Source organism: Tiliqua scincoides, chromosome 2 (genome assembly GCF_035046505.1).
Source record: "Tiliqua scincoides isolate rTilSci1 chromosome 2, rTilSci1.hap2, whole genome shotgun sequence".
Taxonomy (NCBI): Eukaryota; Metazoa; Chordata; class Lepidosauria; order Squamata; family Scincidae; genus Tiliqua; species Tiliqua scincoides.
Genome location: NC_089822.1, coordinates 161948295 through 161971461, shown reverse-complemented (window position 1 = coordinate 161971461; position 23167 = coordinate 161948295). Strand labels below are relative to the sequence as shown.

The following is a 23167-nucleotide window of genomic DNA, read 5'->3' as shown; positions in this document are numbered from 1 at the left end:
CTAAATTGCTCTGCCATCACATGGTACTGAAAATATGGCAACTCAGCTCATTTTCAACTTTTCACACGAGATCAATTCCCACAGACTTCAAAAGAAAACTGAGCTCATTTTTAGGACAATTCAGTGTATTTTTAATTTCACAGTACAGCTGCCTATCATTTCAATTTAACAAGTCTGAAATTACATAATTTATGTTCATCAATTTGTTCCATTCTCTCAGAGTGACAATTTTGGGAGAAAAAATTAATTCAGCAGGCATATAAAACCATTGCAATATGCAGATTAAATCTGAATGAAACTATGACTTTGTTGGGAAGATGAGGGAGGGAATTGGTTACTAAGTTAATCTTTATTTTTGGTGTTGAGTCATGTTAAATCTGTCTTAGCTTGAACTGCTGGGAGATATCCAAAATGCTAGTGGGTACTTATTTCTACCTACTGTCTTTTGTTATGTCATGGAAAAAAGCTACATTCTTTTTAAAAAACCTAAATAATTGCAATCTTTTCAGTTACTGGCTCCTGATTGAACAATTTAATAATAATATAAAGGGAATTGTACTTTCTAAATTAAATGTGCAATATGCCCACAAACCAAGCTGCATATGGGCATCACATGGGTTTTCATTTTATACATATTCAGAAAATGTAATTCTATGATCTTTAGAAAACTCCTAGTACTAGAAGTTGTAAACATCAAACTTCTCAACCATGAGATGTACCAGATCCCATACAGTGACATTTTGCTAGGACTTGCACATAATTAATACATGCAGGGATTTAAAAAAAAAATGAATCCAACTCCACACAAAGCTCTTTTTGTAGTTCTCCTCCAACACCTGCCCTATTGTTGAGCAAACTGCCTTCAAAACTCAGGGCAAATTCATATGCATCTTGCAAGTACAACATGAAGTAAGCTGTTGACAGGGCAAAAAGATAAAAAAAAAAAAGCTACTAGGTTTGTGCACCTAAATCCCAGGTGTTCATTGGGTATCATTCCTGCAGCTTTATAGCAACATAAAGTGCTAACAGTTACAGATTTAAAAGGAAGGAATAGGAAGACAGAAGGAAAAATTCACATAACAAAATGCAGAGTAGTGCTACTAATACATTTACACATAACAGATAATATTAGCAAAACAAAACATCCTGATCATTTGCCATAAACAAATGGAGATCAGTTACAACTTTCAGTGGTGAAGAGTATACAGGTCCAGCCTATTTAAGAACATAAGAACAGCCCCACTGGATCAGGCCATAGTCCCATCTAGTCCAGCTTCCTGTATCTCACAGCAGCCCACCAAATGCCCCAGGGAGCACACCAGATAACAAGAGACCTCATCCTGGTGCTCTCCCCTACATCTGGCATTCTGACTTAACCCATTCCTAAAATCAGGAGGTTGCGCATACATATCATGGCTTGTACCCCATAATGGATTTTTCCTCCAGAAACTCGTCCAATCCCCTTTTAAAGGCGTCTAGGCTAGACGCCATCACCACATCCTGTGGCAAGGAGTTCCACAGACTGACCACGTGCTGAGTAAAGAAATATTTTCTTTTGTCTGTCCTAACCCACCCAACACTCAATTTTAGTGGATGTCCCCTGGTTCTGGTATTATGTGAGAGTGTAAAGAGCATCTCCTATCCACTCTGTCCATCCCCTGCATAATTTTGTATGTCTCAATCATGTCCCCCCTCAAGCGTCTCTTTTCTAGGCTGAAGAGGCCCAAACGCCGTAGCCTTTCCTCATAAGGAAGGTGCCCCAGCCCCGTAATCATCTTAGTCGCTCTCTTTTGCACCTTTTCCATTTCCACTATGTCTTTTTTGAGATGCGGCGACCAGAACTGGACACAATACTCCAGGTGTGGCCTTACCATCGATTTGTACAACGGCATTATAATACTAACCGTTTTGTTCTCAATACCCTTCCTAATGATCCCAAGCATAGAATTGGCCTTCTTCACTGCCGCCGCACATTGGGTCGACACTTTCATCGACCTGTCACCACCACCCCAAGATCTCTCTCCTGATCTGTCACAGACAGCTCAGAACCCATCAGCCTATATCTAAAGTTTTGATTTTTTGCCCCAATGTGCATGACTTTACACTTACTGACATTGAAGCGCATCTGCCATTTTGCTGCCCATTCTGCCAGTCTGGAGAGATCCTTCTGGAGCTCCTCACAATCACTTCTGGTCTTTACCACTCGGAAAAGTTTGGTGTCGTCTGCAAACTTAGCCACTTCACTGCTCAACCCTGTCTCCAGGTCATTTATGAAGAGGTTGAAAAGCACCGGTCCCAGGACAGATCCTTGGGGCACACCGCTTTTCACCTCTCTCCATTGTGAAAATTGCCCATTGACACCCACTCTCTGCTTCCTGGCCTCCAACCAGTTCTCAATCCATGAGAGGACCTGTCCTCTAATTCCCTGACTGTGGAGTTTTTTCAGTAGTCTTTGGTGAGGGACCGTGTCAAACGCCTTCTGAAAGTCCAGATATATAATGTCCACGGGTTCTCCCGCATCCACATGCCTGTTGACCTTTTCAAAGAATTCTATAAGGTTTGTGAGGCAAGACTTACCCTTACAGAAGCCATGCTGACTCTCCCTCAGCAAGGCCTGTTCGTCTATGTGTTTTGAGATCCTATCTTTGATGAGGCATTCCACCATCTTACCCGGTATGGATGTTAGGCTGACCGGCCTATAGTTTCCTGGGTCCCCCCTCTTTCCCTTTTTAAAAATAGGCGTGACATTTGCTATCCTCCAATCTTCTGGCACCGTGGCCGTTTTGAGGGACAAGTTGCATACCTTAGTCAAGAGATCTGCAACTTCATTCTTCAATTCCTTAATAACCCTTGGGTGTATGCCATCAGGGCCCGGTGACTTATTGATCTTTAATTTATCAATGAGGTCTGAAACATCTTCTCTTTTAACCTCTATCTGACTTAACTCCTCGGTTAGGAGGGGCCGTTCGGGCAGCGGTATCTGCCCGAGGTCTTCTGCCGTGAAGACAGATGCAAAGAACTCATTTAATTTCTCTGCCATCTCTAAGTCTCCTTTTATCTCCCCTTTCCCTCCCTCACCATCCAGAGGGCCAACCGCTTCTCTGGCGGGTTTCCTGCTTCTAACATATTTGAAGAAGCTTTTATTATTCCCCTTAATGTTGCTGGCCATGCGTTCCTCATAGTCTCGCTTGGCCTCCCCTATCACCTTCTTACATTTCTTTTGCCACAGTTTATGTTCCTTTTTATTCTCTTCATTAGGGCAAGACTTCCATTTACGGAAGGAAGCTTCCTTGCCCTTCACAGCCTCTCTAACTTGGCTGGTTAGCCATGCTGGCACTCTCCTGGATTTAGTGGAACCCTTCTTTCTTTGCGGTATACACCTCTGCTGGGCCTCTATTACTGTTGTTTTAAGCAGCCTCCATGCACTCTGGAGAGACTGGACTCTTTTTACCCTCCCTTTCAACCTCCTTCTAACCAGCCTCCTCATTTGAGGGAAGTCCGCCCGTCGGAAGTCAAGGGTTTTTGTTAGAGATTTGCCTGGTATTCTTCCCCCAACGTGCACGTCAAAACGGATCGCAGCATGATCACTGTTCCCCAATGGCTCAGTAACGTTTACATCTCTAACCAGGTCCTGCGTACCGCACAAAATTAAATCCAGAGTCACCTGTCCTCTGGTGGGCTCCGTGACTAGCTGATCTAAGCCACAGTCATTTAGCACGTCAAGAAATCCGGTTTCCTTATCGTGACCAGAACACAAATTGACCCAGTCAATATGAGGATAATTGAAGTCCCCCATGATTACAACCCTGTCCCTCCTTGTCACCTCCCTGATCTGTTTCCTCATTTCATGGTCCCCATCAGATTTCTGGTCTGGAGGACGATAGCACGCCCCCAGTATTACATCGCTGCACAAGCCTGGTAATTTAACCCACAGAGATTCTACGGTGGAGTCGGATCCACCTTCAATCTCTACTTTGCTGGATTCTATCCCTTCCTTAACATAAAGGGCCACCCCACCTCCAATACGCCCCTGCCTGTCCCTCCTGTAGAGTTTATAGCCCGGGATTGCGGTATCCCACTGATTCTCCGCATTCCACCAGGTTTCCGTTATGCCCACTATGTCAATATTTTCCCTTGTCACCAGACATTCCAGTTCTCCCACCTTTGCTCGTAGACTTCGGGCATTCGCATAAAAGCATTTGTACACGGAATGCCCCAGGATGGGCTGCTTATTCGCTCCTTTGTCCCCGCATCCTCTCATTGTGCCAAACCGTCTATCACATCCCATCACCCTACCTTTCCCAATTTCTTCTCCTACCCTGCCTTTGTCTTGTTGTTCTCTAACCTCCCCATCCTCATCCCATAGGGATGAGGAGTCCCGAACCGGATGCCCCTCGGCTCCTGTCGGCCTTCCCCCAGGGATCAGTTTAAAAGCTGCTCTGCCACCTTTTTAATGTTATGCGCCAGCAGTCTGGTTCCATTCTGGTTCAAATGGAGCCCGTCCCTCTTGTACAGGCCCCGCTTGTCCCAAAATGTTCCCCAGTGCCTAACGAATCTAAACCCCTCCTCCCTACACCACCGTCTCATCCACGCATTGAGACCCCTGATCTCCGCCTGCCTAGCTGGCCCTGCGCGTGGAACAGGTAGCACTTCAGAGAACGCTACCTTTGAGGTCCTGGCTTTCAGCTTCCTGCCTAAAAGCCTAAATTTGGCCTCCAGGACCTCCCAGCTACACTTGCCCACATCGTTGGTGCCGACATGCACCACAGCCGCTACCTCTCCCCCAGCACTGTCTACCAGCCTGTCTAGACGAGAAGTGATGTCCGCAACCTTCGGACTAATCAACCTTCGGACTAATCTATTTATAAATGGATTTCTTATACATGGATTTGACTCAACACGAATGGCCCCTGCAAATGAGAAGGAATGTGCTGATCCCTGGAGAAGGGGAAAAATGCATCCCTTTAAAATCAGTTTTAAAAACTGAACAGTCCTTTAACAATAGCCTCCTTAATGAGAGGGGGGGGGCAGCTGGCTGACAATCCAACAATCCTTCTCTCTCCAGCAGACCCCTCCCTTCCCCCTGAGCATGTGAAAGAAAGGTGATCATTTTGCATTGGTGAAGAGAGGGGCTGAGTGAAGGGCTGATGGACTGTCTTCTTAATGACTCTTACCTTACATCACAAAGGTCAGCAAGGCTGTTTTTAAATCACTGGAGCAAAGAAACTTTGTTTTTTAAATTGATTTGCTATAGTGCATTTTTTGCCATCCAAGTGAGTGCTTGGAACAGAACCCAGGCAAATAAATAGACTCAACCTGTATCTGTATCCACTGCAGATACAGATACAGATACAGATACCTGTATCTGTATCCACTGCAGAGGGGGTGGATCTGTATCCACTGCAAACATTCACAAACCCTTTCTTTGCCCTCTTTCAACCTGGGGAGGTACTTTGGTGGTGGAAGGAGAAGCTAATGGCAACTGCTTTCCATTGTTCAAGCAAGGTATACTTGGGTTTCTTTTTAGAAATGTTATGGACAGAGCATGTCAAAATTATTTCAGTCATATCATGTGCTTGGATCAGGCAGACCTAGCTCATCTATGAACTTGCTTAGCAAGTCATTCTTGGTTCCTTATCTGTAAAATGGAAATAGCCTCTCTCACAAGAATCTTTCAACGACAAAACCAAACACTGTAACACTGCAGATGTAAAAGTGCTATATCAGTTGTGAAAAATGACTACTGTATGTACAAATATTTTAAGAAAACACATTCTAAGTTTTATTTTGTAGCAGTGAGTACCTAATTTGCACAGACTTCTTCCTAAGCAGTTGCAGTTTTCAACCTTGTACAATTATTTGTTGCAACAAAGAGTACTGGTAGAGTCAGACATGAAAACCTGACTATATTGTACAACATAGCTGCAGCAGTGTTAGCCTGCAGCTATGATTACAACACAACCCATCATGGAGGAATAAGTATGAGTAAAGTGCCAAAGACAGATTTCTTCAAACGAGATTTTCTCATCCTCAAGCTATAAGAGAGCCTAAATGAAGTTTAAAGAAGCAGCACTTGAACATAGATGTTTGGCTCTTGTGCATATGTCCCTGTGAGAGCCCTGTGAGAGAAAACAGCTTAACAAGATACAAGACAAGCATGGACAACTTATTTCCATATCGAATACATATCAAAGACAAAAGGATCCAGATAATGTACATGTTTGATAATCAAAGGGCGCAATCCTAGAATGCACTTCAGCCGGCGTGGGAGGGTTGAAAATGTGCCATAAAGCATCTTTGCGCCTCCTCGGGAGGAAGCCAGACCGGTGCTCAAAGAAGCGTTGGTCTGTGGAAGCCGACGCAAGCCTCAGCGCCAGCTTCCTCCTTGGAAGTTCCACCCACCTGGGCTGACACAAAGAAAGGTAGATGGGGGGAGGCATTCCGGGGAGGGCAGGCAGTGGGCGGCCCCAGGGCAGGTGGGCAGGGAGCAGGAGGCAGGACTGGGATCCAGCAGTTATGCCGTATCCAAGCGATTTTCAACCTTTTTCATCTCATGGTACACTGACAAGGCACTAAAACTGTCAAGGCACACATCAGGTTTTTGGTAATTGGCAAGGCACACCATGCTTCCAGTGGGGGCCTCATATCCCTATTGGCCCTACCAATAAATGACCTTCCATCAAATTCCTGTGGCACACCTGTGGACCATTCACAGTACACCAGTGTGCCACGGCAGTGGTTGAAAATGGCTGCCGTATCCTAACTCCCGTTCCTGGGGAGAACAGAGCGTCTTCAAGTCGTTCCGCTCTCCTCGGACTTGTGTCACCTCAAGAGGAAACTCACTGGGGCAAGCAGCCCTTACCCGGAGGTAAGGGGAAATGTTTCCCCTTAACTCTGGCTGAGCTACTTATGGCCACTATCCTGAGCTGGATACAGTGCAAGCGTCCTGGCTTGCCTGTTCCAGCGCAGGATAGGATTGCACCCAAAATCTTATTATTTGCACAAACACAATAGGAATTAAATTACAGCTGACAGGCAGAAAGAAAAGAGGACACCCTAATTCACCCTACTCACTGATAAGAAAGGGATAATGGATTTAAAACTTAAATGTCACCTATTCACTTTTATTTTGTATCCTTAATTTCCAAACACAAATTGTGCCAAAAGAGTAATCTGCTAAATATTTCAATATAATACATGCATACGTATCTCAAAACAACAACAACTATTTTTAAAAAGACTGAAATCTTAGGCACATTAACTTCCCAATCATATCACTCGACCATTAGCACCAGCATAGCCGTGCAAACAGAACACACGTTGCATCAAATGGGGAGGGGGTATGATCGAACAGCTAGCAGGAAGTAAAAATATTTTTATTCCCCCCCCCCCCGTAGACTGCCTGGTTGCCCACAGGTCTCCTCAGATCTATGCCAGCCATTTTGCTGGCATTAGTCCAAGGAGAGAAAATAGGTGGGGTAGCCTGGGACAGAGGAGATAGAATCCTGGTGCAAGTCACTGCCACCAAGATCTTCCACTGCCTTCCCTTCCGCACCCTTAAATTTCCCCTCCCTGCCTCCTGCCCTCCCCACACCAAAAACTCTCCCTGCCTCTTCCCACCCATGAAACATCTCTGCTGCCAATTTATCAGCACCAGTGGAGGCTTTGGGAGCTACTATTACTCATGTTGCTTCACTTCCTGTATGCAGTAGTAGCCAGGAAGCATGTGATGGTGGATTGACTTTCACACCCATAAGGGGCCTCCTGTTGTTGGAATGCTAGTTCTGACAGCATTCTGATGGTATTGGGACTAGTGTTCCCTCTAAGGGGTCCACACCAGTGCATGGACTCCTTTTACACTGTAAAGAATTGCAATGGGCCGTGATGTTGCCTGCGGGCCATTCAGCAATGGTATCCTGATGTCATTACTGAACTTCTGGGTTACAGTGCTCCATGCTGTGCGGAGCTTGGCTGGGAAGCACACAACTGTGCCACCATGCACCTTAATGGGAACAGTATTTGTCATCATAATTTATCTATGAGGAAAACCTTCCTATCAACAGAAGGTACTGCTCAAGAAGGTTATATATTGTAATACCATATATGAAACAAGAAACTTTTAAAGAAACATGTAAAGTCACAACTTACCGATGCAGCTCTTCTGCAATTAATATCACGGTCAAATATTGCAGCTATAACTAGAGCACTAAAAACAGAAAATAATAATCATTAAAATAGTGGCATTATCCAAAAAGCGCAGCACACAGATAGTCTACTACAAAAACATTCTAGTAAGTGTTCAAGTTACATTCTATAAAGTTTGAAGAGAACTTCAGAACTTTTCAGAACTGAAAAGACCAAAAAAAAAATCTCCAGAATTAGTTTTCTGTTCACACTATAAGCAAGTTTGTTACAATGATGCACTGCTCTAAAGAAAAGAATGTTACCAGCCATTTGGTCTGTTTTGAGATCAGACCAACTCTCTTCATGAAATGTTTGGGAACTCCTATAGTGGTATTTTTCTTTCAAGCAAACAGAAGAACTTGTGTTTGCCATATGATAAAGATGAAATTCTAATAAGTACATGCTGGAAAGTTAGTTGCAAATGTGCTGGTACAAACAGAAACCAATCTGATTTACTCAGAGTAATTATAAAATGTTCCTAAAATTATTTGGGTTAACAGGACGTGATTGATAGCCTATTAACCTGAATAATTTTATGAACGTTGGTCATGAAAGTCTTAATGCTTAAATTATAAAATTATTTTTAAAACCTAAAAATATTTCTAATGCTGGCACATTTTAAATATACACACCCAGAAGACAATGAGATAAACAAGCAAGTATACCAGTCTGTAGATACAGTATTTGGTTAAGATTATCTCCCACTATTTACTTTTATCATGGAAATTTACATGATACTCCACCAGGATTTCCCAACATAAAGGAAGAGTCAAACTGGGATTTCTTTCACAAGCAAGGAATGAAACATGTTTTGACATATCTGAAGTTAATTGCACCTGATTTCTAACAGGTATGGCAAAGAATGGCTCACCTCTTCAAGTGTCAATGAGACATCTTTTGTAGTGTCCTAAAGCATATTAAATCTTTTGTCATCACACTGTATCATTTATCTTGTATAATTCTTGAGACAAAAGGATATATTGGTACTTGTACAACAAGGATCAGCAATGTATACCATACGGGTACATATTTTTTTTAAAAAGAAATCTGTCATTTTCAAGGAGATAAATGGCAAACGGTCAGGGCAAGGTGTTTTAAAAAGAGTATCATATCTTACTATTTTTACATCCAGTGTTAAATTACAAGAAGTTAATGCATTTGAAAAGGACTTATACAACATCCATGAGCTACTCTGTCATCAGGTCAATTTCATTCAAATTGTTGTGTGAAAATTAGATACAACTAATTTAGTTGCAGTATTCTGGTTTGTAACTCTGAATTAGATACCTCTCAGGCAGAATCAAACCAAGCCAAGCCCTGGGGTACCCCAAAACATTTATTTCCTAAGGAGAAGGTAAGAAATGCTTCTGCTTTCCTAATCCAGGTAAAGCAGGAGTACCCTGCCGGGGTACCCCAAAACAATTATTTCCTAAGGAGAAGGTAAGAAATGCTTCTGCTTTCCTAATCCAGAGTCACATTCCATATAGGACTGTATAAACAATGCTCCACTATGATCTTCAAACTATGATGCCCCCCAGGCCGGGGTTTGTCAACCCCTGCAGTAGTGTGTAGCCCATATACATTTTCTCATAGAATTCAAAAGAAGACACAAAGAACCAGGAAGTGCCCGCGTCTATAGTCTTGTCCTATGATTTTGTTTCTTGGTTATGCCAGAGGGTGATGACATTCTCAATTCCATCACACCGCATGACCAGGAAATATCTCACTAATAACAGAGGAAAAACTCCTTCACAGCGTTGTAGTGTAACAACTAATATTAAATTCTTAATATTAACCCAAGAGTTATTAAGGAATTGAAGAATGAAGTTGCAGGCAACTTGTCCCTCAAAACGGCCATGGTGCCAGAAGATTGGAGGATAGCAAATGTCACGCCTATTTTTAAAAAGGGAAAGAGGGGGGACCCAGGAAACTATAGGCCGGTCAGCCTAACATCCATACCGGGTAAGATGGTGGAATGCCTCATCAAAGATAGGATCTCAAAACACATAGACGAACAGGCCTTGCTGAGGGAGAGTCAGCATGGCTTCTGTAAGGGTAAGTCTTGCCTCACAAACCTTATAGAATTCTTTGAAAAGGTCAACAGGCATGTGGATGCGGGAAAACCCGTGGACATTATATATCTGGACTTTCAGAAGGCGTTTGACACGGTCCCTCACCAAAGACTACTGAAAAAACTCCACAGTCAGGGAATTAGAGGACAGATCCTCTCGTGGATTGAGAACTGGTTGGAGGCCAGGAAGCAGAGAGTGGGTGTCAATGGGCAATTTTCACAATGGAGAGAGGTGAAAAGCGGTGTGCCCCAAGGATCTGTCCTGGGACCGGTGCTTTTCAACCTCTTCATAAATGACCTGGAGACAGGGTTGAGCAGTGAAGTGGCTAAGTTTGCAGACGACACCAAACTTTTCCGAGTGGTGAAGACCAGAAGTGATTGTGAGGAGCTCCAGAAGGATCTCTCCAGACTGGCAGAATGGGCAGCAAAGTGGCAGATGCGCTTCAATGTCAGTAAGTGTAAAGTCATGCACATTGGGGCAAAAAATCAAAACTTCACATATAGGCTGATGGGTTCTGAGCTGTCTGTGACAGATCAGGAGAGAGATCTTGGGGTGGTGGTAGACAGGTCGATGAAAGTGTCGACCCAATGTGCGGCGGCAGTGAAGAAGGCCAATTCTATGCTTGGGATCATTAGGAAGGGTATTGAGAACAAAACGGCTAGTATTATAATGCCGTTGTACAAATCGATGGTAAGGCCACACCTGGAGTATTGTGTCCAGTTCTGGTCGCTGCATCTCAAAAAAGACATAGTGGAAATGGAAAAGGTGCAAAAGAGAGCGACTAAGATGATTACGGGGCTGGGGCACCTTCCTTATGAGGAAAGGCTGCGGTGTTTGGGCCTCTTCAGCCTAGAAAAGAGACGCCTGAGGGGGGACATGATTGAGACATACAAAATTATGCAGGGGATGGACAGAGTGGATAGGGAGATGCTCTTTACACTCTCACATAATACCAGAACCAGGGGACATCCACTAAAATTGAGTGTTGGGCGGGTTAGGACAGACAAAAGAAAATATTTCTTTACTCAGCGTGTGGTTGGTCTGTGGAACTCCTTGCCACAGGATGTGGTGATGGCGTCTAGCCTAGGGGATTGGACAAGTTTCTGGAGGAAAAATCCATTATGGGGTACAAGCCATGATGTGTATGCGCAACCTCCTGATTTTAGAAATGGGTTATGTCAGAATGCCAGATGCAAGGGAGGGCACCAGGATGAGGTCTCTTGTTATCTGGTGTGCTCCCTGGGGCATTTGGTGGGCCGCTGTGAGATACAGGAAGCTGGACTAGATGGGCCTATGGCCTGATCCAGTGGGGCTGTTCTTATGTTCTTATGTTCTTGCAAGGACTAGTAGTTTTTCCTCTGTTGGTAATTATTCATACTATATCTGGTGGCAACCCAACACCTGGAGAACTACATCCAGTTCTGGCCGCCACATCTCAAAAAGGATATAGTAGAAATGGAAAAGATGCAGAAGAGAGCAACCAAAATGATTACTGGGCTGGGGCACCTTCCCTATGAGGAAAGGCTGCAATATTTGGTCCTCTTAAGCCTAGAAAAGAGGCACCTGAGGGGGGACATGATTGAGACATAAAAAATTATGAAGGAGCTGGATAGAGAGACACTCTTTTTCCTTTCACGTAACACCAGAACCAGGGGACATCCACTAAAGTTGAGTATTGCAAGAGTTAGGACAGACAAAAGAAAATATTTCTTTACCTAGCATGTAATTAGTCTGTGGTACTCCTTGCCACAGGAAGTAGTGATGGTATCTTGCCTAGATGCCTTTAAGAGGCGATTGGACAAATTTCTGGAAGTTCATCACGGGGTTACAAGTCATGGTAGGTATGTGCAAGGCAGAGGTAGGCTGCCTCTGATTGCCAGATGCAAGGGAGGGCACCAGGACGCAGGTTGTGTCTGTTGCCTAGTGTGCTGTGCATTTGGTGGGCCACTGTGAGACACAGGAAGCTGGACTAGATGGGCCTTTGGCCTAATCCAGTGGGGTTGTTCTTATGTTCTTATTTTCTTATGCCCTGATTTGAACCTCAAGTACACAAACAAACAATGAAGGAAGAAATAAAGCCAGAATTATTTTCCTTATCACAGGTGCTCCTTGGCTGTGCAAATGAGCCATTAGTGTCAAAAGTATTTTCAAAGCCATTACAATAAAGCAATATATAGGTAGGCAAATAAATATGCCTGTTGAAATACTCCACTGAACCAGTTAAAGCATGAACAATAAAGAACAGGCATTAAATTATGTAGGAAAAAGTAAAAGGGATACTACTTGGGTATGAAGCAGCTATTGCTCCCTTCCATTGTAACCTATACTGTAGGGTGTAGTCCATATGCATTTCCCCTTGAAAATGGGAATATAAATATGTCTGTTGATATAATTCATTGTACCATTCAAAACATGAGCAAAAATTTTATTTGTGCACCAAAAGTAAGAGAACCAGTTATGAAGTTAAGGAGTTATGAAGTGCAAACATTACCCAATATGTAACCAACAGAAATTGCTCTTCAGAATGAAGTCGTCAGGCAACAAATAAATTTTTCATGGGGAAATTATTCCCAGCATTTCATCAGAGCACAAGATGTAGCTCTGAGCAATATTCATATTTCCTGATTCTGCAGGCTAATCTTGCCCTAGAGCTGTGGCTCCATTTATATGAGAGCCACACCTTCCTTTTCTTCTCACCACGCAGTACTCCAGGGAAGACTAAACTGCCTGCACTCCCACACTGTCATCAGTTTCTTCTGTTGAAAAATGGCACAGTTCTGAAGCACAGCTAAGAGGAGGAGCTTTCTGGTCTTAGCAAAACTAAGCTTCACCTTCCAGTTACTCCTGTCATCCAATAAAATCATCTAGCAATTCAGCTAAACAGAATCTCTTAACAGATAAGTGAAGCTCCCTGTAAGAACTACAGAAATGGTGCATGTGAAAGTTCAGATCATACTAGTTTCCTGCAGAAGTTTTTAAATTAACTGTCAGAACATTTATTTTGTATGCAATCATTTGTTGAGGCTTTCTCTAGGCTACTAACAAAACCTCAAGGCTTTGTCTGTAGCCACTCCTATTTAACTTTGCAAGAGCATCGTATCTAATGTTCAAGTCCCAATTTCAAAATCCTTCTTCCTTAAAGATGCCTAGCTCTGTATGAACATATAGAAAGGGTAAGTATGTTGCCTAGGGGCAAAAAATGAACAGAAGGAAAGTTTTGTATCACAGAAACACCTTTAAATTCCCTTCAGGATGTCCAATTATAGCTTCTAATAGTCATTGTTTTGAACAGGATAATGGCAGCTCCAGAAGATTTTAAGAATCTAGAACTGGAAAGTCTCTAAACCATGGATATGTTAACAGACTACTTAGATTTATAGTGTAGTTCATATTTACAAAAAAAAAAAAAAAAAAAAGGCAAGGTCTTTTCTATTAGTATCTGAAATTAATTACTTTTTAACCAGTTTTCCAAATGCTTCAAGTAAAAAATAAGGTCAACAGCACCATGTGAATTCATATGAATTGTTACACAAAAGAAAGGCTAGTTAAATCAGCAACCGTTCTTGTACCTTTCCCTTAGAAAAATGATGTAAAAGTATAAGAAATGTGTGTACATGAACTTCCATGCAATAATAGAGCCTATTAGCCAAGATAATGTCAGTCCTTAGCTCAAAGAGCCACCTGTTCTAAAGGATAGCAATGACAGGGTGATGAAGGGAATAGGAACTCTTCTTGTAAAACCTTTTGTGTTAAAATAGGACAGGCTTGGTTTAGGCAATGTGGTCAACTCTACTATTCTGGCCTCTGTAACTCTTATGGCAACTGAAAGACTCAATACAGATCATGAATTTGCAGTGGTAGCAGCAATAGGGCTGACACCTGTCCCTATGGAAGAATGAGACAGAAAGGATGAACTCCTCTGGGATCTGCTAGCTTCCTCCATCTGACTGTGGTATAGGGCAGGTTCAAGCAGCTGAGTTAGAAATGTTTTCTGGCCTTTGAATTAGCCAACAGAAAGTATTGAATCTCAACAGCTAAATCCCCATGAAAAAGAGTGGGTGGGTTAAGACAGTATGTACTTTTTGTCTCAGAGTTAATGCTGCTCACTAACACACCCCTCTAGAACCAGGAGGTGAAAAATGGAACTGCAGTTGGTATGCTTTCTAAACTAGGTTACGAATGGCCACTGCAAATGAGAAGGAATGTGCTGATCCCTGGAGAAGGAAAAAAATGAATCCCTTTAAAATCACAGTTTAAAAAACTGCTTTTCTTACTATTGTAGAGAGAGTCATGCAAAGGATTACAGGTATAACCTAATTATCTACAGATTTTTCTATGTCAGCTGGATGAGAAGGGCCCTTTAAATTAAAGAAAAACAGTCATTTAACAATAGCCTAGTCATTTAACAGTCATTTAATAAATTCGAGAGGGGGCAGCCAGTTGACAATCCATCAATCATTCTCTCTCCAGGCTTCACTACAAGGAAAAGTAACCCCCTCCCCCTTCACCCTGAGCATTGAAAGAAAGATTGATTTGCTCTGGGTGAAGGGAGGGGTCCCTGACTCTCCTGGAGAGAGACTGATTGATGAACTGTCTGTCCAATGACTCTGTCTTAACATTACAAAGGTCAGCAAGGCTGTTTTTAAATCACAGAGCAAAGGGACTTTGTTTTTAAAATGGATTTGCTTTAATGAGATTTTTGCCATCCACTTGAGTTCTGGGAACAGAACCCTCACGAATAAGGAGACTCAACCTTATTTCTTTCTATTTTCTTTTAAGAAAGAAAATCATACCTGTTTTCAAGTACCTACTTCCTGTCTCATTGAGACAGGAGCTCAGACATAGCGCCTCTTTCCTTTCGGACAGATCCTACACCAGGATTACTAATCTAAATTTTACAGCAAACTATCAGCTTTTCTGATTATAGTTTGACTTACCTTTAAGAATCGTACTGAATGCCAGCTGCAACCAAAGGTTACAGAGGAATTATTAATCATTCTGCTCTAACTGCAGCAAGGGTCTGTAATATGCTCCCTTCCAGTCATCTTTTTTCAGATGCAATTATTTGTACAAAAGCTACACATCCAGTTAATTTTTTATCCATTGTGGCAAGGAACTCTGAGCTCTGATGACATCTCAGGACAGCAATATCACCACCCCCATGATTATTCTTCTTGGTAAAAAGTTGTGTTTATTTAAATGATTTGATAAGAGCATACACTATTTAAAAAAATAAACATCATATTGTTCACAGCTACTACAAATGGTATAGAGATGGTGCAGTGAAGGCACTAATTATGGCAGTAATTTAGGAAACACAAAGAGAAAAGTGATGGCAAGCTGAAGCAAACATTCCAGTCCATGATTACTTAAGAGAAAACCTACAAGTGACCTACCTTTTGCCAGAGTAACTTCTATGAAAAAAATGAGGCATGTAGTAGCATGGAAAGGATCATGAAGGACACTTTTCCCATGAATTTGGGAATAATGAGCAAAACATGAGATGCCCAGTACTGAAGTACTAATAATTCTTCAGCCAGCCAGCCAGCATTTTAAAACACTCAATTTGGTTTCCAGTACAGCCACTGAATGTCACAAACTGTGTACGAGCAATGAACTGATGACAGCATTGTGATATTCTATGCATTGCTGCACAGGCACAGAACCATCATGCATGGTATAAGACCACCACCACCCCAAAAAAATGCTAGCAAGACCAGATGACAACATTTGCAAGACCACTGACAAGGCAGAAGGATCTCAAAAAGAATCTAGAAAAGACACAAAGCAACAGGAGCAGTACACTATTTCAAAACCTGTACACTTAGGCCTATCTACAAAAAACCATTTCTGTTGTTCAATCCATTTCAACAAATTTGAAATTTCAACAAATTTGTTCTAAGATGTTGAAAGGTTCATTTTCAAAAAGACAGCAACAATTTGATTGTGGGCTAAACAGATGACTCTCCTCAGATTGGAAGAGTGACACACCTAAGGCTAGAACTGAGAGAGAAGAAAGAGAAGGCATGCAATTATTGTGATTGGCTGTAAACCAAGATGTGCTAATACAAGTGAAACTGTGTGTCATGCTGCAAAGATTCCCGATTTTTAGAGTGCAGCTGCACTGCTGACCTCCCACACGAAAATATTACAAATGGAAAAAAAGACAATGCAGCTTTAGGACACCACCAAAAAATAAACATTATTTTTTGAGAAAGAGCATCAGTTGAAGCATTTTAATCTAGTGAAAATCACTAAAACCCTGCAAATAATTTTGGTTTAGCCAGATCTCATCCAGTATAGGTGGGGCCTCAGTATTCACAAGGGATCCATTCTCAGACCCCTTGCTGATACCAAAAATTGTGGATAATCAAATCTGCAATTTTACACCCCTTTCTCCCTGTGAAGAGGACCAGAGTTGTGCTCCAGTCCCCTCTGAAGGTCTTTCTGAAGCCCACAGAGGCAATGCATGTCTCCCTGCTGCCTCTGCAGGTTTCAGAATGGCCCAGAGAGGCGGAAAAATGCCACTTTGGGTTTCCTGAGAGAAACCAGAAGTGACTTTTCTGCCATATAAGGCATTCTGAGGCCCAGGGAATCACCTGGAGGGCTTTCCCCAGGCCTCAGAATACCTAATACAGCAAAAAACGTTTCCCTTGGGAAACTGGAAGAGGCTTTTTTCCGCCTTTCCAGGCCATTCTGAAGCCCACAGAGGCAGCAGGCAGACACACACTCTCTCTGAGGCTTCAGAAAGTCCTTTGGAGGGAGGGCTCAGGTGGAGCCAAGTCTCGCTTAACGCAGGTCCAGGGGACCCATGTTGAGCCAGAACCATGGATGAAAAATCCACACATAAGCAGGCTCTACTTGTACAAATGCTAGTTCATTTATCCACTGTGAAGCTCTTCCAAATTATATCAGTAGATCAAGCATTTACTGCATTCTGAATTTGAACTCTTGTATAAGGTGATAAAAGATACACTATGCAAAACTTAGACCATCTAAAAATGTTATGGTGCTAGTGGTAGAGATGTGCACACCAGGATCTGTAAATGTGCTTGCTTACTATGACATGAGAACTAAGCATTTCCGTACTCTTTCCATAAGCCCACAGCTGATTCTCAAAGAATGAGGGTCAAAAACACCATCATTTTGGCAGCTCACATCATTCAAGCCAGATGATCCAAAAACAACATGATTTCTGACATACAGCCCAGTCCTCAGCTGCCCAGTGTGCAGAGCTGCTGTGGTTCCAAAAATGCCTGCTGTGGCATCCTGAGCGCAACCTGGCAGCTCCAGCCAGGGGCTCCACAGAAGAAGGGGACATTTGTCCCCTTCACCCAAGTAAGGGAAGTAGCCCTCAAATGGGGCTACTTGACTCTGCGGATGCTCTTTACCCAGTGCAGAATCAAGCCTTACGTTGGGCCGCACGTCCGACACGGGCCTCTGGATCTGGCAGAGCTGAGCTCCACTGGTCCTGCCCCCTCCCATACTCTCCCTCCCCCTGCCAGGCCTTCTCCCTGCCCTCTGCCCACCCTGGAACGCCGCCTCCCTACCTCCCCCCATGCCCTGGTTTACCTCTCCGCGACCAGGCGCTTCACACGGAGTGCCTGGCAGCAGATTGCTGGCCTTCAACTGGCACTGTCCCAAAGTGAGCTCACGCTGGACCAGCTCCAGCACTAAGCCCCACAAATGTGCCTTACGGTCTGTTTGCAACAGCGCGTGCTGGAGGTAAGCTGGCGCGCACTGCAAAGGATTGAGCCCATAGTCCATAAATAAGTTCCTTAATGATTTTTTTTTAATTCATAGTTCATTTTCTGAAACCTATCCCATCCACATATGTAAAAAAAAGTTTCACTATCATAACTTACCTTGAAATTTGATTAACAAACGGTCTCAGCTCCAAGGGATCATAGGCACGAGCAAAAGCCCAACACACATAGCAAGCGGCATCCCGTACATTCGAACCAACACTGCAAGCTCCCCGTTTTTCATCATAGGACAGTCCTTTTAAAATCACAGGAACAACTGTGGAGAATTTTTGAAATAAGAAATATGAACCATAAATGAAATAATTCCATGTGAAAACTGTGCAAATGAGAAATAAAGTTTGTTGAATAAGAACTCGTACAGTCAGTAATTTTTATGGATCACCGGGAGCAATTTCATTTGAGGTGCTAGTCTGCATTAGCAATGTGATATGGTACAAACATAATGGGGCATGAGTAGTTTTGTAAGGATGAAAGCTATTTTGAACCTGTATGTAACAAAAAAACAACAACTATACTAATAGGAGTTACACATTCTGGTACTCGTGAGGAGAAAATGCACATCCTTCAAAGAAACATTTCATAAATAGTGAAACCCTGCTGCAAGGGAGAAAGAGAGCCTTGCTTACCAAATTTTCTACAAAATTTGATAGCAAAAATTGTTAAAGGATTAGGAACACAATTTCACATGCCAAGATTATTCAAGAACTATGTTTGTACAGTTCATGATGATCATTTCAGAACACCACCAAGTGTTCAAGCAGTGTAATTCAGAATCAGCCAGATTCCCAATAATAGCATTAAGGTTATACTAACAGCAATCAGCTAAGCTTACTACTTCTGGTTCTTGCATTCTTCAGTGCTGGACAAATTGTCTATTCATGAATTAAAAATCTTGTAGTTGAATACATGTCATGCATTCACCGTATAGTTGATGAAATGATTTAAATCAGCGGTTCCCAATCTGGTCACGACCCACCAAAGGAACCAGAAGTGAGCCATTCCTCTTAAGGGGGAACACGAGCAACCCAATGGTGCCGCAGAGACTGCAGCGCCACAGGGATCCAGGGTCATTTTCAACGTACCAGGGGATGGTTGTAAAGCCTCCAGGAGTGTCCTAGAGGTTCACAGCCTCCTCTCCAGCGGGGGGGGGGGGTGAATTCTCATGCTCTTATTCATCCTCACAAAATCACTACAAACTAGGTATTAATGTTTCCATTTTATAAATAAGCTCATTTGAATGGAAAAACAGAAACTTGGGAAAAATAATACAGGGTGCACACTTCAGGTATTATCTGAGTTTTAAAATTTTAATGTCCTTTTATTCATTCTGTGTTTTAAGAAGAATTAGTTTACAAATCACAGCCATTTAGAAGAAAAAAATATTTTTTGATATTTTTGAGATAAAAAAACAGGATTCATACAAAAATGACATTTAATGCATAGTGCCCACAGTTCTGGGTCAGACCCAGATATAGTAAAACCAGTGCTGATTATGATAATATAACAGTAGTGAACTCACTTCTCATGAAAAAGGGTTTTCTTTCTACTGCTTTCCTGCAGATCCTTTAATTCCTTCTAACTACAAATATCCCAAGCAATACTGTTGGCAAACTTTGATGCACAGCACAACTTAAAATGAGGTTCCTCAGTTAAGAGTCATACATTTGATTGATCAAAGGATCCTGTAAATGTAGCTACTACAAATGAAATTGCTCAAAATAACATAACTCCAAAAAACATAATGGACCATAAGATTATCCAAACTTCTATCTCTGTGTTATAAAAGACAAATCATTGTAGCAATATGATAACAGTTGTACAGTATTCTAATTTTTTGCAAGAAGGCTGAAGAAGCTTCTCAATAAAATCTTTCACAGAGTTCCAAGGGTACAATGCCAAAGACTTCCCTAGAAGGCTTCCTCTTGGCATCTGCCTCTGAAGTGATATAATTTAAACACACTGCTTATTAAACAGCAGGTAATTTGAATCAACTGCTGTAGCCTACAAAAACAACAACCTGCAGGAAAAGATAAGTTATTTAACTCTTACACTTTCTTTTCTGTCAAGATCTGCAATCCAAATATTTCTATAGTAGATACAAGGTGATAAAAATATATCTGCATTCCTGATGTTATTCTTTTTGTAAGTACATAACACAGGTCTGAAATGTATTCCATTAAAATAGGAACAAGCGCTCTCTCTCTCTCTCTCTCTCTCTCTCATTGGTACTATTAATTCACCTATTTAATTCTTCCCAGAAATTGTATTTTCATATTTCCTGTTGTCAACCTGTCTTTATAAAGGTGCTGGTTTGCTAAAAATTTTAGAGCCTCCATCACAACAGCATCGTAACACAGGTAGGCATGAACAGAAAAATTATTATTGTCCCACCTGATGAGGAAAAGTGGTCCATGATGTGGATAGTGACAGTGCATCACCACAATGTCTTTTTTTCTTGTTTTTCCTGTATTAACTACCTGTCATTCACTGATTTCCTTCTTTCCTGTCCTCCTCAGTTATAGAAGTGTCCTCTTAATGTTATTTCTATAACACTGATGTGCTACAAAGATGGTGAGAATGCTTGTTAGTTTAATTTTAAACCACATTCCTCTTTGAAGAAGAAGAAAAAATTCCTCTCTTTAGAGCAGTAGCAATGTTCAGGGACAGGATAGGTAACACTGGTCCTGAAGGGCTTCTTTTCCCAGGGTTGGCAAGATAGGCAGGAGAGAGAGAGAGAGAATATAGGGACTAAACATAAACCTTTGTAAATTACAGCACACCTGATAAGTGATATAAGAGAAAGAAATGATCAGATGACGCTTCTTCAGCTGCCACCTCGGTTGGCCCTTTGGTTCAGGGAAAAGGATGTTTCTGCAAGAATAGGGGGAAAAAATTCTCTCTCTCTCTCACTAGGGGTGTCTGGCAACTCCAAAGTCTGAAGAACTGCTAAATCCAAAGAACTGTGTCATAAAACAAGCAAGAGGCACAGACTTCTCTTCGTGGGAAAGCCATATAGCAGAACTAATAGTTTGGTATTCCTTTCTATATTTTGTGAAAGGAAAAAAAACCAACAGCAGTAATGCAGACTTGAAAAATGTAGTTTAACTTGTTTTCAAACGTGTTGAATAAACTGGTGGGGGAAAAATGAATTTAACTGGTTATACAGGAACATGGAAACAGCCCCTGGAGGCAGTTTTTGAATTTCTTCTTCTTGTGAAGATTAAGCATTCCCACTACTGATATTACTGTTTTTGCTATTCTTTTAACCTCAAACCAATCAGCACCAGGGGAACAGGCTAGTTTTGCATATGTATAGAAAGAAATTCATCTTTTAACCATCTTCATCAGTTCTTCGCTTTGGGAAAGTAAATGAGATGCCAAAGCAGCTACTAACTTTTATAACCCAAGAAAGCGTCAGGTATCATAGGAGGCAATTCCACATCAGAATAAAGAGAACCCAATCATGACACCAAAGAACAAGTGGCACAGTGCTTTTCAACAGTAGGAGGAGAAAGAATAAGACACCACATACTATTTTAGATCCACCATACAGGTTAGGTTTACTACATTAAGGTATACAAAAGGTATACAATTAGTTTTAAACATCTGTAGCAGGCCGGAACTTGGATTGGGACCACAGACAGAAGTAAATGGCATCAAACTCTTTACTTCCATGCTGTTTTTCTGTATGTTTTTCTGAAACATACACCCTCCAGCAGCCATTTAACCTTTAAAGTGACACTGTAGCAAATGGCACTTCAAGGGCTAAATAGTTGCTTCAGGGTCATGATTGTCAATAGTAAAATAGATTGGTGGTAAAAGATTCAGAGTCCAATCCTATTCATGTCTACTCAAAAGTAAGCCCCGCATCGTCAATGGGGCTTACTCCCAGGTAAGTGTGCATAGGATTGTAGCCTAAATAGCTTCTACCTCTGTGCAACAGGTCCAATCAAATTTGCAACCTCATTCGGCTGATACAGATGAGTAAAAATAATATATATACTATATGGTCATGTTGTAAACCAACATGTTTACATATACTATATGGTCATGTTGGACCCAACTTCTGACCATAGTTCCAAAAGCACATGCAATTTTCCTCTCTACCTTTTTGAGAACAGAAGAAAAAAAGGAAAGGAGTATTTTATTTCTGCATTTTTAAGATAACTCCCGTCCCACCCCCAGACATATGACTATCAGCTTTCACATGGAGAGAAAATTAGAGGCACTATTTATTTAACCAACTGTTCCAGTTTTGAGCTTACTCTCTGCTATTATATAATTGATATTTGAATGTAAGAATGAATTTAGTGCAACTCCTTGCCCTCTCATATTTTGACATTAACTAGTACTAGTCAATTCCAGTCACCTACATCAAGCAAGGTCATCTTCCAGTTTACATTATGCATCTATCAATTTTGTCCCACTTTTTAAAATCCATCTGCCTTTTAAAACAAGGATTGAGCTAAAAATTATTGGAAAATTTAGAGCCAGGGTGGTGTAGTGGTTCAGGAGGTAGACTTAGACCTGGAAGATCCAAATTCCCCCTCAGCCATGCAGCTTCCTAGGTGAGTCACTTCCTTGGGCCAGTCACTTTATGTCAGCCTCGCCTACCTCACAGGGTTGTTGTGAGGACAAAAGGAGGGGGGCAGGTGTGTACACTGCCCTGAGCTCTTTGGAGGAAGGGCAGTATAAAAATGCTTTCCACTTCCTTAACCTAGGATGAGCTTTACCTTTTTCAGGATACACTTTCAAAAATCAACACTTTGGGGCCCGATCCAATTCCAGGTAAGTGCCCGTTTCCCACGTGCTGCCAGGGAGACGGCCATTGCAAAAGTGCCATAAGGTACATTGCAGTGGCCAGAACAATGGAGGCACTGGTGGGAAGGTCAGCATGGGTGGGGAGGCCAGCACGGGCAGGTGCAGGGCCTTCAAGCTGGTCAGAGGAGCCCTGGGAGCCATCAGCATGTATGATGCCAAGTGGTGGGGAGGCATTCCGGGGTGGGGGAGGACAGAGGGAAGGCACAGCAGGGGCAAAATGGGGACAGGGGAGAGTGGAGAGGAGGTTTCTATTAATTTTAACCAGATTCAAAATAATAGCATTAAGTTTCAAGGGGTAGATAGAATACACAATCAATTTACAGT

At 42.1% G+C, this 23167-nt stretch overlaps 1 protein-coding gene across 2 annotated transcripts in view; it reads right to left on the bottom strand.

Annotated features, from left to right (window-relative positions):
• Positions 1–23167, bottom strand: part of TBCD (tubulin folding cofactor D) — a 166445-nt gene that overhangs the window by 72742 nt on the left and 70536 nt on the right. For both annotated transcript variants that reach the window (XM_066618583.1, XM_066618584.1), the window contains exons 15-16: positions 18122–18278; positions 8149–8206 (exon numbers count right to left, since the gene is read on the bottom strand). In XM_066618583.1, the coding sequence (XP_066474680.1) occupies positions 8149–8206; positions 18122–18278 (215 nt within the window). The remainder of the gene's footprint in view (positions 1–8148; positions 8207–18121; positions 18279–23167) is intronic.